This window comes from Nannospalax galili, unplaced genomic scaffold (assembly GCF_000622305.1).
Source record: "Nannospalax galili isolate Female #2095 unplaced genomic scaffold, S.galili_v1.0 scaffold37, whole genome shotgun sequence".
Taxonomy (NCBI): Eukaryota; Metazoa; Chordata; class Mammalia; order Rodentia; family Spalacidae; genus Nannospalax; species Nannospalax galili.
Genome location: NW_008339765.1, coordinates 395,932 through 409,300, shown reverse-complemented (window position 1 = coordinate 409,300; position 13,369 = coordinate 395,932). Strand labels below are relative to the sequence as shown.

Below are 13,369 nucleotides of genomic sequence, written 5' to 3'. Positions count from 1 at the left end.
CTGAATTCATTCAGAAGTTTATCCCTATCTTCCTTCAGCTCTATGATTACCTTGTTTGTGTGTTCTTTAAATTCACTGAATTTTTTTATCATATTCATCATTGTTCTTTTGAGTTTCATGTCCTGCATTGTCTCTAGGGGATTCTCATTGTGCTCCTCTAGAGGATTACTGGTATTTTGTGGGGATATGTTATTTTGGTTTTTCATGTTATTATTTTTCTCTGTGATTTTGACATGTGAATTTCTTTTGTAGTTTCTGATTCTTGTGTGAGACTCAGGCCTTCAAGTTTAGGCCTGCTTCTTTTTATGAAATTTATGTGCCTTTGTGGTTTAGTTTTTAGGCATGGAAAGGTGGTTCAACTAAGCTTCTGGTTCTCTCTTTTGATTTTTTATTGGAGTGGCCAGATTGCTTTCATCTTCAGGAGTTCCCACAGAGGCCCAAGTCAGCTGAGGATCAGATGCTCTCAGCATATCTCCTAAGGTCTGGATCCTTCAAAGAAAGATTTTGGCCTCAGGAATTTGAGGGTTGGACTGGCCTGGGAGCTGGGCCCAGAAACGATGCTGGTCTAGGGCAGCTGGTGGCTGTTCCACCCAGAGATGCAAAGGAAGATAGGGGTGGGAAGCGGCCCCAAGCACTACTGGGGACTGCACTGAGTAGCTGTGTTGGTTTGGATGTAAAGGATCAGGAAGAGGAAAGGTCAGCCCCGGCATCCAGGAAAGAGGTTGGCAGGTCATGTAGGCCCAGGGAAGTAGAGGTAGGTGAGAGTGGGTCCAGGCCCAAAGTGCTCCAGGGGACCCAAGAAGGAACTGAGTTGGTCTGGTTGCAAAGGATCAGGAAGAAGTGGTGGTTCTCCTAGTGTCTGGGGTGCCAAGACAAGGAATGGGACAGGACCCAGGCTAGGAGGAGAGACCAGTGGTGGAGATGGGAGTATGAATTAGGCTGGGGGTGTCAAGGTGAGGAGGGCAAGATCAACTTACCCCAGAGAAAGAGGCCTGTGGGTCTGAGTTCCTTCACTTTTATAATATGTATTTGATCACAAGATATTCATTTACTCTTCCTACTAAAATATCAGTTGTTATGTAGACCTCTAGTTTATGAATTCCTACATCTGTAATTGCAGCATCCTTACACCTGCAATTCAGACTGCAGTAGAGAACAATTTTTGTCAAAGGCATGACACCTCTGTTAGCTACTCTTTTCATTGCTGTAATTAAATACACACCCAAAGGCACTTAAGGAAGGAAGGGTTTATTTTGGCTCACAGTTTGAAGTTGTAGCCCATCATGGTGGGGGAAAGCATGGGGAGGGGAGTTTGAAGAGGCCAAGCTCACTGTGTCTGCAGTCAAGAGGCAGAAAAGGTGAATGCTGGTGCTCAGATCACATTCTCTTTTTATTTAGTCCTGGAATCCAACCCTTGGAAAGGTGTCATCAGCATTTAAGATGCATCTTCCTTCCTCAGTTCACCCAACCTGGAGACTCCTTCATAAACACACCCAGAGGAATGTCTCTTATATGATGCTGGGTCTTGGGATGCAGACAATCAAAATTAGCCTTCATAACACCTTTACCACCCAAATACAGGTGAACATAGTTTCCAAGATATTCAGTGTTTTAGATTCATGGGTCTAAACAGTTGTACCTTCATCTTGAAAAATTATGCTAAATGAAAAATTACATGTTACTACATCCACTCACTTTGTTCAGCAGCAGGAAGTTTTACTCAGGAGAGCAGACAGTTCGACTTGGAACAAATTTAAGTTCTATTATTCATTATAAACATTGTAGAGAATAGCATGCCCCCAATTCATAATTCTATCACCTAATCAACCTAATAAAAGTTTTCATTAAATTTCACTACTCTGTCTGAATGGAACATTGTCTGGAAACAATTGGCTCATTTTGTGTGATGAGTAGACAGTAAATTAAATCATGCTATTTTTAAGCACTGCAGTATTGTTCTTATTTAAAACCCATAGATGTTAAACAGAATTTAATATGAGATATTTGAATGAGCAGACTGTTATCAGGTGAAAATCACAAGCACAGTTAAATCTTTACTGATGCCAATATGCTTTCAGTTTGTAAATAGAAATATGTGGTTGATAGTTAAACTATTTGTGAAAGGAAATCATCATCAATTTAGATGTATCCAGTATTTAGCCCCAAGTAAGAACCATTGGATTCTAGATTTTCAGCCCTGTCTGTAAACTATTTTAGTTATTATTTTTATTTTATGTGTATGAGTGTATTGCCTGCATGTTTGTCATGTAATGCTCATGGTGGAGGTCAGAAGAGGGTGTTTGATTCCCTTGGAACTAATATTATGGACTGTTGTTAGCTGCCATATGAGTGCTGGGAATGGAACCCAGGTCTGCTGCAAGAGCAGTCAGCACTCTTAACTGCTGAGTCATCTCGCCAGCCCCAAGATTTTCAGCCCTTTTTTGAGAATGAATGAAATCACAGGATTGTTTGCTGTATTATTCTGAAATTAAAGTTGAAATATGAGTTGAAATGAAAGTATATTCTCACGTTGTCTCTGTCAAACTCCATTCATTTATACTGGTATTCAAAGATTCTGTTCCACCATGTTATTATAATAGAAATTATGGATTCGTAAAAAGATACGTGGGCTGGTGAGACGACTTAGTGCTTAAAAGCACTGGCTGCTCTCTCAGAAGACCCAGGTTTGAATCCCAGTGCCACCATAGCAGCTAACAACCCTCCATAACTCCAGATTTAGGGGCTCCAATGTTCTCTTCTGGCCTCTATGGGCACTGCATGACACTCGTGCACTTACATACATGCAGGCATGACATTCATACACATAAAATAAAAATAATTTTTGAATATTTTATTTAAATAAATATGTTATTTATTTTATGTATATGAGTGTTATGCCTGCATGTAGGTAAGTGCACCTGTGTTGTGCAGTGCCCACGGAGGACAGAAGAGGCTGTTTGATGCCCTGGAATTGGAGTTACCTACAGTTGTTAGCTGCCATGTGGGTGCTGGGATTTGAACCTTGGTCTTCTGCAAGAACAGTCAGTGTTCTTGACTGCTGAGCTGTCTTTCCAGCCCCTTGAATATCTTTTAAAAATAGATATGTTACTGGGGAATAAAAATTGTTATCATTTTCTACTATGTTAAATTTTCATTCCTGGGTAAGTAAAGTGACTCAATTGATAAAGTAGCTTGTTCCCATTTCTGACAGCCTGGGTTCAATCCCTAGGATCCACATATTGGAAGGAGAAAACAGACTCCCCCAAGTTGTCCTCTGAGCTCCAGATGCATGCCATCACATACACACACACACACACACACACACACACACTGAATCAATCATCAATAAATTAGCGTGAAAGTCTTCCTTTCCTATGAATTTATTTCTCCTGAAAGTGTTTGAAAAAGTAACTGAGGTTTAGACATCCCCTTGTGTCAACCAGAAGTATCAACATTTGTTTGTACACTCTGTAGTAATCTTCCTTATTCTAATTGGTTTGAAATGAGTTGCTTAGTGTCCAGACAAAAATTAACATGATTAATCTCATGAAATATCAGTTGTGAAAAGTTAGTTGAGTCCATTATATATGAAAAGTGAGTTAACAGTTTTCCTTGGAATTTATTTATCTTGATAGAAATAAAACTGTAAGTAATGGATATTTGAAATAAAGTCAAAACTTTGTGAAGTTCTTAGTATGGATTCCAACAGGAGATCTTTTGTTACTCTTACTATAATAACAATTATTATTATCAATTATGTATGTGTATGTGTGTATGCCACATGTGTGCAGTGCCCTTGGAGATCAGAAGAGGGAGTTTGATCCCCTAAAACTATGAGTTAAAAGCAGTAGGGAGCTGCCTGATGTGGGTCCTGGGAACCAATCTTGGGTCCTCTGGAAGAGCTGCAAATGCTCTTAACTGCTGTGCCATCTCTCCAGCCCCCAGATTTTTTTATCTTAAACTTTTTAAGCATCACTTTGTTGCTGTAATTTTTGAAATTATTGAGATGTGATCTCACAATGTAGTTATGTCTGGTTTTAGACTTACTGTGTATTCCAGTCTGGCCTCAAGCTTCTGATCCACCTACCATCAACCTCCTACTGCTAAGATCACAGGTATGTACCACCCAGATAGCTCTAAAATTGTAGTATTTTGAACCAAATCAGTATTTGATGTGGATACTGTACAATTGTATTCTTTCAAACACTGCATGCAAACATTTCTTAAAGTGTCAGAGTATTGTTCATAAACATGCTAAAACAGTTTTCCATCCTTATACACACATTCACACACACCAAATTTTATTGAGAAGCAGACAAAATAAACTCAGAAATCTAAAATGAAAATCTTTCCAATGTTCCCAAACATTAAACAAAATTTCATTATGTTTTCAATAATTTTATGTCATGAAATTAACACTATAGATGAACTGAAACCTTTAAATATTAGTATCTTTTCTAGGTTCATTTTAAAGTAGGTCCTGAAAGTAGGTAAGGATCACTGCCTGTATGTAGTCCATTGTCTTTTGGAAACTTGAAAATGTCTGAGTTTAGGATTCCATGCCAGCCTGTATACAGCTATTTAAAATGAGACAAATTTCATTTATACGTTCAATCTACAAAGTCAAGGAAACAATTCAGCTAGTTCACAAAGAACCTCTAATAACATGATATGCTGATAGCCAGAGACTGGGGAACTAAAACAAGTCTTTTTGCTTCTTTCTTTCCTTGAGACAGGTTCTACGATAGTAGCCTAGGCTGGCTGCAAACTCACTATGCAGCCAGACTGTCCCATAGCTCTCAATCTTCCCACCTCCCCCTCCTGAGTGCTGGTATTCTAGGTATATACCAGCATGGCTGACAGGAATAGAGTATTCAGGAAGTTGAAAGAAGAAAACTCATACCAAGAAAATTTAGAGTATTTTGAAGAAAGATTCTGTTCCTACAGATACATAGTAAAGTACAGAGTTCCCTTTTGATTTCTGCTTCGAGTACAATTGACAGGAAGGTATGGTAAGGAACTCCTCACATATCAAATATCTTGACTCTGAATATATTTATACCAAAATTACCTTAGGACTATTACTTAGATAGTACATTAAATTTTCTCATGACAATGCCAAATATAAAATTAGAAATTAGTAACAGCAATTACAATTTTTAAAATAACAAAATTATTTTTATAATTTGTAGTCCTCAGCATAGACATTTAAATACTATAAATTTCTCATAATTTATCTGTATCCTATATGTAGGTCTACATTATTAGATGGTAAATTCTTTAATCAAAAAATGTGTTTTATTTATTATTTTTACTTATTTGTATAAGGGTATTGCCTCAGTTGTGTAAGAGTACCTGTGTCATTCAGTACCGGTGAAGGAAAGAACAGGACATTGGATCACCTGGAACTGGAGTTATGGATGGAGCTTAGCCACCATGTGGCTGCTGGGAATCGAACCAGGGTCTTCTGCAGAAGCAGGCAGTGCTCTTAATCACTGAAAAAAAATTCCATCTCCAATTAGATGGTAAATTTTTAATCCACCAATGACACAGCTGTTATATTTTATATCGATCTTTGCCTTTTACACTATTTATTTTATTTCATATATGGGCTTCAGAGGACAGTGTTTAAGAGTCGGGTTTCTCTTTGCACCGTGAGTTGTGTAGATTCTCACTCAGATTTTTAGGCTTGTGCAGCAAATGCTTTTATCCACTGGGCTGTCTCACAGGCCTTGGCTTTTACATGAAAAGGGAGTAAAAATATCAAAACTATATGTAAATCTTGACATGTGATATGTAACTCCTATATTTGAAAGTGTAATTATTAAAAATATGTAATATATAAAATTGTATTTACAATTATGTATTGTGCAATTATTTTTGAAACTTGTATAAAAGTTATATGACAGTATAGGCTATATATTTAGGTAATGTTAATGTCATTTTCATTACTGTGATTTGATGATATGGAAAAATCTTTTTTATCCTTGAAAAAATATATGCCAGCGCTTTTAGATTCCAATATCCTGTTACTTCCATATTTCTTTCAAATGATTCATCAACAAAAACAAAAGGAACACAAACACTTAAAATATTGTCACTTTGTGAATTGAAGATTTTATGAGTATTTCTTTAATTTTCTCAAATGTTATCTAAATAATTAAAAAGTAGGGCACAATCAGTTTGACAGAAAACAAGGAATCAGTCAAAAATAACTGCTGATAAGACATAACGACAGATAAAGAGCCAGGGAAGCTCATATTGCCATCAAATTCTAAACTGGGACAGTGTTGGGAAAAACGAATGCCAATCATGTGTGGTTGCCTGTAATTCTAGCATTCACTCTCAGAAGGCTGAGACAGCAGAAAATCAGGTTTGAGTCCAGCCTTTGCTACACAGAGAAACCTTGATTCGAAACAAAAACAAAAGAAATTGTCACTATGTCACTATTTCTTAGCACATGTGTATCCTATAACTAAGCAGCCCCATCCCTAGGGCTTTGCTCAGCATCTGTGCCTTACCTATATGGAAACATCAGAAATGATGCTCATCTGGGTCAGGGGCTCAGCAGGTCAGTACCTTGGATCTCTAGAAACTCACATAGGCAGCCCCCACCCTCAGAAGGCAAAGCCAAGGATCCCCAGATCAGACTAACTGGCCAGACTAGCCATATCTGGGAGCTCTGGGGTTGACTGAGAGAATTGCCCCAATGAATATGGTAGAGAGTGATTAAGGATAATTCCCAACATCAATTTCTAGACTTCACTTGCATATGCACAAAACTGCATGCCCAAACACACACATGGTGTACTCATACATATGCAAAAATCCTGTACCCCGTGAGTATGAATAATTACTACAAGTCAGTGATAAATGAGGAGGTAGAATACTGGTTCGAATACTACACGATGCATGTGTGTTTCAAAACAACACCCAATACTCCACAAATGAGTACACTGTAAATTTAACATAATAAATAATAAAGGTGAAAAAGTATCAAAAGTGAGACTGATAAATCCACTGGAAAATATAGAATTGGTTTTGAAGAATGAACATTTGGAAGCAATTCAAATATTTATATCAATTATATTCTTTCAATGCAGGGATAGCTTAGTCAGGAAAGTGGTTGACTTTCTGTTTAATAACCGACAGTTATTTTCTGTTGCCGTGATAAAGCACTATGACCAAGAAAACTTATAGAAAGAGTTTATTTGGCTTACAGTTCCAGATGGATAAGTATCCATTACAGTGGGCAAAAAGCTGATCGCTCATATCTTCAAGCAGGCATAGGAAACAGAAAGACTGAAACTGGAAATGGACTGTGACTTTATACTTTCAAAGCCTTCTCCCCAATGATATGTTTCTTCCAGCAAGGCCACATTCCATAAACCTCCTAAAACAGCGCCACCAACTGTGGACAAAGTGTTCAAATATTTGGAGCCCAATGAAAGGGAATTCCTCATTCATTCGAATCATACCTTGCAAGAATGAGGAACTAAGTGTCATACCCAGATGCCTCATATCAACAAACCAGGAGGTAGATGCAGGCAGATCTCTTTGAGTTTGAGGCCATACTGGTATACATAGAAAGGTCTATGGTACCCAGGGCTACAGAGAAAAAAGACCCTGTCTTAGAAAAAACAGCCAGGTGTGATACTATGAGTTTATAAGCTCTAGAAAGACAAAGACAGACAGATCCCTGAGGCATGCTGGCCAGCCAACCCCACCTACAGATGAATAAGTACTTGGTCACTGACTCTATAAATAAATAAACAAATAAATAAATAAATAAATAGACAGTGACTGAGGAAAAACACCAGAGCTTATATTCTGACCTCCACACATACATGCATATACATGCACCTGCTCACACACATGCACACCCCCCCATACACACAAATTACCACAAGGGTGCTGCAAATCAACTATGCTTCTAAATAACAGTATAGATTTATCTCTGAAAAAATATTGAGTGAAAGCAGCAAACCTCATAGTAGTACATGTAAGACAATCTTAAGAATCAAAATAACATTGCTAGTTTGCAGCAAACTTTCTTTTGAAATGTCTGCTGCGAATTTTCACAAATGCTCAGCTAATTTTTATTTCAGTGAGACATACAGATGTCTTATGTCGGTATGAAGTGTTATGCTCAGGACAGCTTACAGCTGTGTGGCCTCCTGGCCCTTCCTGAATTGTTTTCCTTCCTACAGCAGAAGGATAAAAGTATATCCTCCCATGGTCTCTTCATAGGAACATGTGTGAATTTTTTATTTTAGCACAGGAAATTGAATGTTAGTTGACAAAGAATTACATGTGGGAAAAGCAGTTAGTATTTTTTTGTTGACCAGAGTGGTGCTGTTTAAGGAAAGATGAGAAATCAATATTTTCCATTTTATTTTTCACAGAGTAAAAGTGAGCAAATTATCGTGCGGCATCTGACATCAGGAAGTTGGGAAGTGATTAAGATCTTGGCATATGATGAAATCACTCAAAAAATGTGAGGTTTTTTTTTTCTTTTTTTTTAAATTTCAGCTTCTCTTCCTTGGTCTAGCTTTCAACATTGTCAATTGTAATCTTTTCTATTATTAAAGAATTATGTTATCTACCACAGCCTTCATTCAAACAAACCATCCACGAAAATAAAAAAAAAAAACAACCTTTTCTTTTAAAAGTGTGCTTTTGAGGCTAGAGAATTGGCTCAGTGGTGGTTAAACGTACTTGCTACTCTATCAGAGGACCTGAGTTCAGGCAGCTCCCAAGGGCCTTGCTCCAAGAGGTCTAAAACCCTCATCTGGCCTCTTAGGGCACGTACACCCATGTGCACATATATTCAGAGTCACACACATAGACATAAATAAAATTTAAAAATCTTAAAAATCGTCGTACTTTGTTCACAGACACTGTACATAGAACCAGGCCCTACCACATATTCTTAAGACATTTAAAAGAGATTATGAAACAGGGTGATTATTTTATAAAGCAAAACAGATTTATTTCCCAGATGGAGCAAATATCCATGAATATATAATAAAAACCTCTTGCCCGCCTTTGGATGTGTTAGGAAGTTGATTTGAAAACTCGGGTTGACAGAAATAGATCTACCTCTAATGTTTGTGCTGCTTTTTTTCCCAACAGATACTTTCTGAGCACAGAGTTTTCTTCCAGAGGGAGGCAGCTGTACAGGTAGGTGGTGTGAACTCACTTCCCTGCACAGGTTGGCTTCTCAGAGGCCATCAACACAAGACAATGAAGACACAGGAAAGCCTGGGCTCATTTTCAATACGGCAAGAAAAAGGCAGTATCACATGTCAACCCCACTCTCTTGGTCTTGTCCCTCAGGCTTAGTCATAAGGGAAGGCTGGGGAACTATACCTGGATTGGAATTTTTCTCTCTTGTTGGTTACTTACTTTTAAAAATTTGCCCACATTAGAGACATATATGTATTTTCCTATTTTCCTTGCAATTTCTCCTTCTCATATTGAGTTTTCAGTACATTAATGTAGCACATTTATAATTTATTCCCAAATAGTATAATAACATAATGGGTCTCTTAACACAAATTCTAGCAAGCAATGGCTCTTTTTCTGTGTCCTCGGCTTCATAAAATCCAATAAGGTTTTTGGTGGAGATGGGAGCTTTATTTGAGTCTAGAATGTTCCTTGCTTAACTAAAATGAAAAATGCCTGCATGAATATTCACATCTGCCAATATTCCCAAATGTGAAACTAAATTCATCAAAAGGGCTTAAGAGCTGAGCTGTTTAGCATTAAAATGTCTACTCACTTTGAAAGTTTTCAACAGGACCTTAGAAAAATGTCTTTTATTTTTGGCTGGCAAAGGACCTATTATTTTTGCATCTCATATACACTTTCTAATTTCCATTCTGCATACCTGCTTTTACAGGTGTCAAATCTGCCATAGCTTATTCTCAGTAGAAATTCAGCCTGTTTGAAGAAATCTCACCTCTCCTTCTTACCAAGTAGTGTAGACTTTCCTTTTGAGAGGAAAAAAAAAAAAACAAACACATGTTGAGGGTTGTGGAGATGGCTCAGTACATGAAGGTCTTGATGCCTAAGCATGAGGACTGGAGTTTGGATCACTAATACCCATGTAAACTCTCAGTTGGCATGGTGGACCACCTATAATCCCAGTGTTTTGGAGGCAGAGATATGAATCCCCTGGGAAACTGGACAGCTAGACTAGGTAGAATTGGCAAACTCCATGTTCAAGGAGTAGCTGCCTCAATAAATAAAGTGGGAAGCAACTGATGAAGGCATCTCTTAGGAGATTCTGGCCTCCACACACATATGTACACACATGAACCTACACACATGTACAACACACACACACACACACACACACACACACACAAATTCATGTTGAATGTGCCTTAACTCCTCCCTAATTCTGGTCAAAACAAAAACACAACTTTCACCTCAAAGGAGATAAGATGTTTTACTCTGGAGCTAAATATGGGTGGCAATGGCCTGGGAACATACATTCAGGTTTCCCTAAATCTCATGTCCCAATGTGATAAAAGTTCAATGAACTTTTACAGGAACAGTACAAGGAAAGTCATAAAAGAAAACATTTTTGAAATGCATTTGTAGAAAAATCAGGTATGCAGGTTTCAGGAAAGCATGGAAGTCTTGCCCTAGTCCTCTGAGCTACATGATGGTATTCTTAGCCTTTTGGTTGGTTGAAACTAGAGTTCTGTTACATAAAAGTTATGAAGATTTTAGGTCATACAGAGAAAGACAATAAATGGCTATTAAGGGAAAGAAAGATAACTCAAGCTTATTGGGCTCTGGATTTGCAACATTCTAACCACTCTACATCATTGAAATTCTAATATGTCAATCAGCCTGTGTAGTCATAGCTTCTCTCCAGGAATTATCTGCACATGCTTATTTATGTACAAATATCTTTTATCTGAAGTAGGCTGTTCTTTATTATCATATCATCCAGTATATCTCTTGGACCTCCTGGAACAGATGTTCTCACTGCAAATGACTTCTAGTACATGCAAAGCTGTTAAAGAAATACTAAAGAAATACTGATTTAAATTGAGGCTAAGACTTCTTAATCAAAGTGTGGTCCCTGTCTGAAGCTTGTCTTCTTGTCAACAATTTATGATTAATACAAATAACTATTGCCTTAATTTTGTTTCTGTTGCTATGATAAAACACTCTGATAAAAAGCAACTTAGCAAAGAGTTCATTTTATCTTACAAGTCCAAGTTATAGGTCATCATTGTGGGCCAGTCACAGCAGCAAAAGGCTGAGGCAGCTGGTCATATCACACCATACTCCAGAGCAAAGAAAGAATAAATTAATGCGTGTTCACTCATGCTCAGCTCACTCTCTACAAATACCTAGTCCAGGACACTGCCCACAAATGGTGCCTCCCACACTCAGGGTAGGTCTTCCCACCTCAACTAATCCAGTTAACAAAATCCCTCACAAACATGCCTGAAGTCAACCTAATCTAGTCACCGAGACTCCCTCTCCAGGTGATTCTAGTTTGTGTCAAGTTGATAATTAAAGTTAACAATCACAATCATGAGCAATGCTTTAGAGATGTAGAAATAATTTTTAATTCCTTTTATTTTATAAAGGAAAGAAAAAAGATGAGCAGCGTGTTATAGTTTGCTTATCTGTTACTCTGATAAAACACTGACCAAAACTAACTGCTGGTAGGGTTTATTTCACTTCCACTTCCATGTCATAGTCCATCACTGAGGGAAGTAAAGGCAGGAACCTGGAGGTAGAATCTGAAGCAGAGACCATGGTGGAATGCTGCATACTGGCTTGCTTCCCTGGCTTGTTTAGCTACCTTGCGTATAAAGACCAGGTCCAACTGCCATGGATGACATCATCCACCATGGGCTGAGCCCTCCCACATCAATTGGCAATTAAGAAAATGTCTCACCTACAGAGTGCTTATCCCAGAATAGGACAACTATGTTAAGCTTCCATCACCCAAGGCTCAAGGATCACTGAAGAAGAGGGGGTGGAAAGATTTTAAGAACCAGGTGTGGTGGGTGGATGACCACCAGGAATTATAATTTTCCAGAGCTGGTCTGTTACTTATTATGAACTCACAGCAATGTATGGCATGTGTATGACAGCATACACAAGTTCCATGTTAGCTCAAACCAGACAAAATTCCCAGCATAGATGTGGGGAAGTTGGTAAGAAACCCCAACTCCACCTGAGGAACTACTGATAACTGATGGCTGCTGGGAAGGGGAGAGTCAGTCTCTCAAGGATGTAACAAGGCTCCAATGGACAGAACCACACTGAAGGATATCTAGGGACACAATTTAGACTCTATAAGCCTTATTATGTATATTAATAGAGTACATTTAAGTGGGAAGGGGCAGTAACAGGAGGTGAGGATGGGGGAGAGATCAAAGTACTGCTAAAATATATTGTATGAAAATCACAAAAATTCAGTTAAAAAACGAAAAGAAAATGCCTCACAGACATGGCCACAGTTCGATTCCTCAATTGAGATTCCTTCTTTCCAGGTATTTCTAGTTTGCATCAAGTTGACAGAAACTAGCAGCACACAAAGTTAAGACTTATTCAAGGTCAGTGGATGGAAATACTTCTGGCTCTTTGCTCATATAAGTCTAGAGTGTGGTTTGACTATCTGAGATTTGTGGGCTTGCCTGCCCTGTGACTCCGGCAAAGCAGTTGATATAACTATGACCTGGGCCAGTGAGTCACTGTGTTATAAGAGAATGTACTGCTGGGAAGTTGCCTAATTAACAGCTCACCAGTGTAAGCTGGCTTGACTATGAAGAAATGTGCTGAATAGCTTTATTTGTCAGCTTGACACACCTGGGAGGAGGGAACCTCAGTTGAGACATTTCCTCCATCGGACTGGCCTGTGGGCATATCTTGACTGTTGAGTGATGTCAGAGGGCCTAGCCCACTGTGTGTGCTTCCACCCCTGGGTAGGTCGCCCTGAGTTGTTTAAGAAAGCACATTGAGCACAGGCTGGAGGAGATGCAAGTAAGCAGTGTCCTCTATGGTCTGCGCTTTGGCTCCTGCCTCCAGGTTCCTTTCCCGGTTTCTTGACTTACCTCAAATATGAACTGTGATTGGGGTAAGTGAGTCTATAAATCCTTTCCTCCCCAGATTCCTTTTTTTTTAAATTTCTTATTATTTATTTATTCTGTTACCATCCATTTACCTTTCCTAACCATAAATGGCGCCTGCCTCCAGGTTCCTTTCCCGGTTTCTTGACTTACCTCAAATATGAACTGTGATTGGGGTAAGTGAGTCTATAAATCCTTTCCTCCCCAGATTCCTTTTTTTTTTAAATTTCTTATTATTTATTTATTCTGTTACCATCCAT

General features: G+C 38.4%; 1 protein-coding gene across 2 annotated transcripts in view; it reads left to right on the top strand.

The window, feature by feature from the left end:
- Positions 1 to 13,369, top strand: part of Dpp10 (dipeptidyl peptidase like 10) — a 1,579,922-nt gene that overhangs the window by 1,514,726 nt on the left and 51,827 nt on the right. For both annotated transcript variants that reach the window (XM_008834544.1, XM_008834545.2), the window contains exons 14-15: positions 8,406 to 8,497; positions 9,136 to 9,183. In XM_008834544.1, coding sequence (XP_008832766.1) covers positions 8,406 to 8,497; positions 9,136 to 9,183 — 140 coding nt within the window. The remainder of the gene's footprint in view (positions 1 to 8,405; positions 8,498 to 9,135; positions 9,184 to 13,369) is intronic.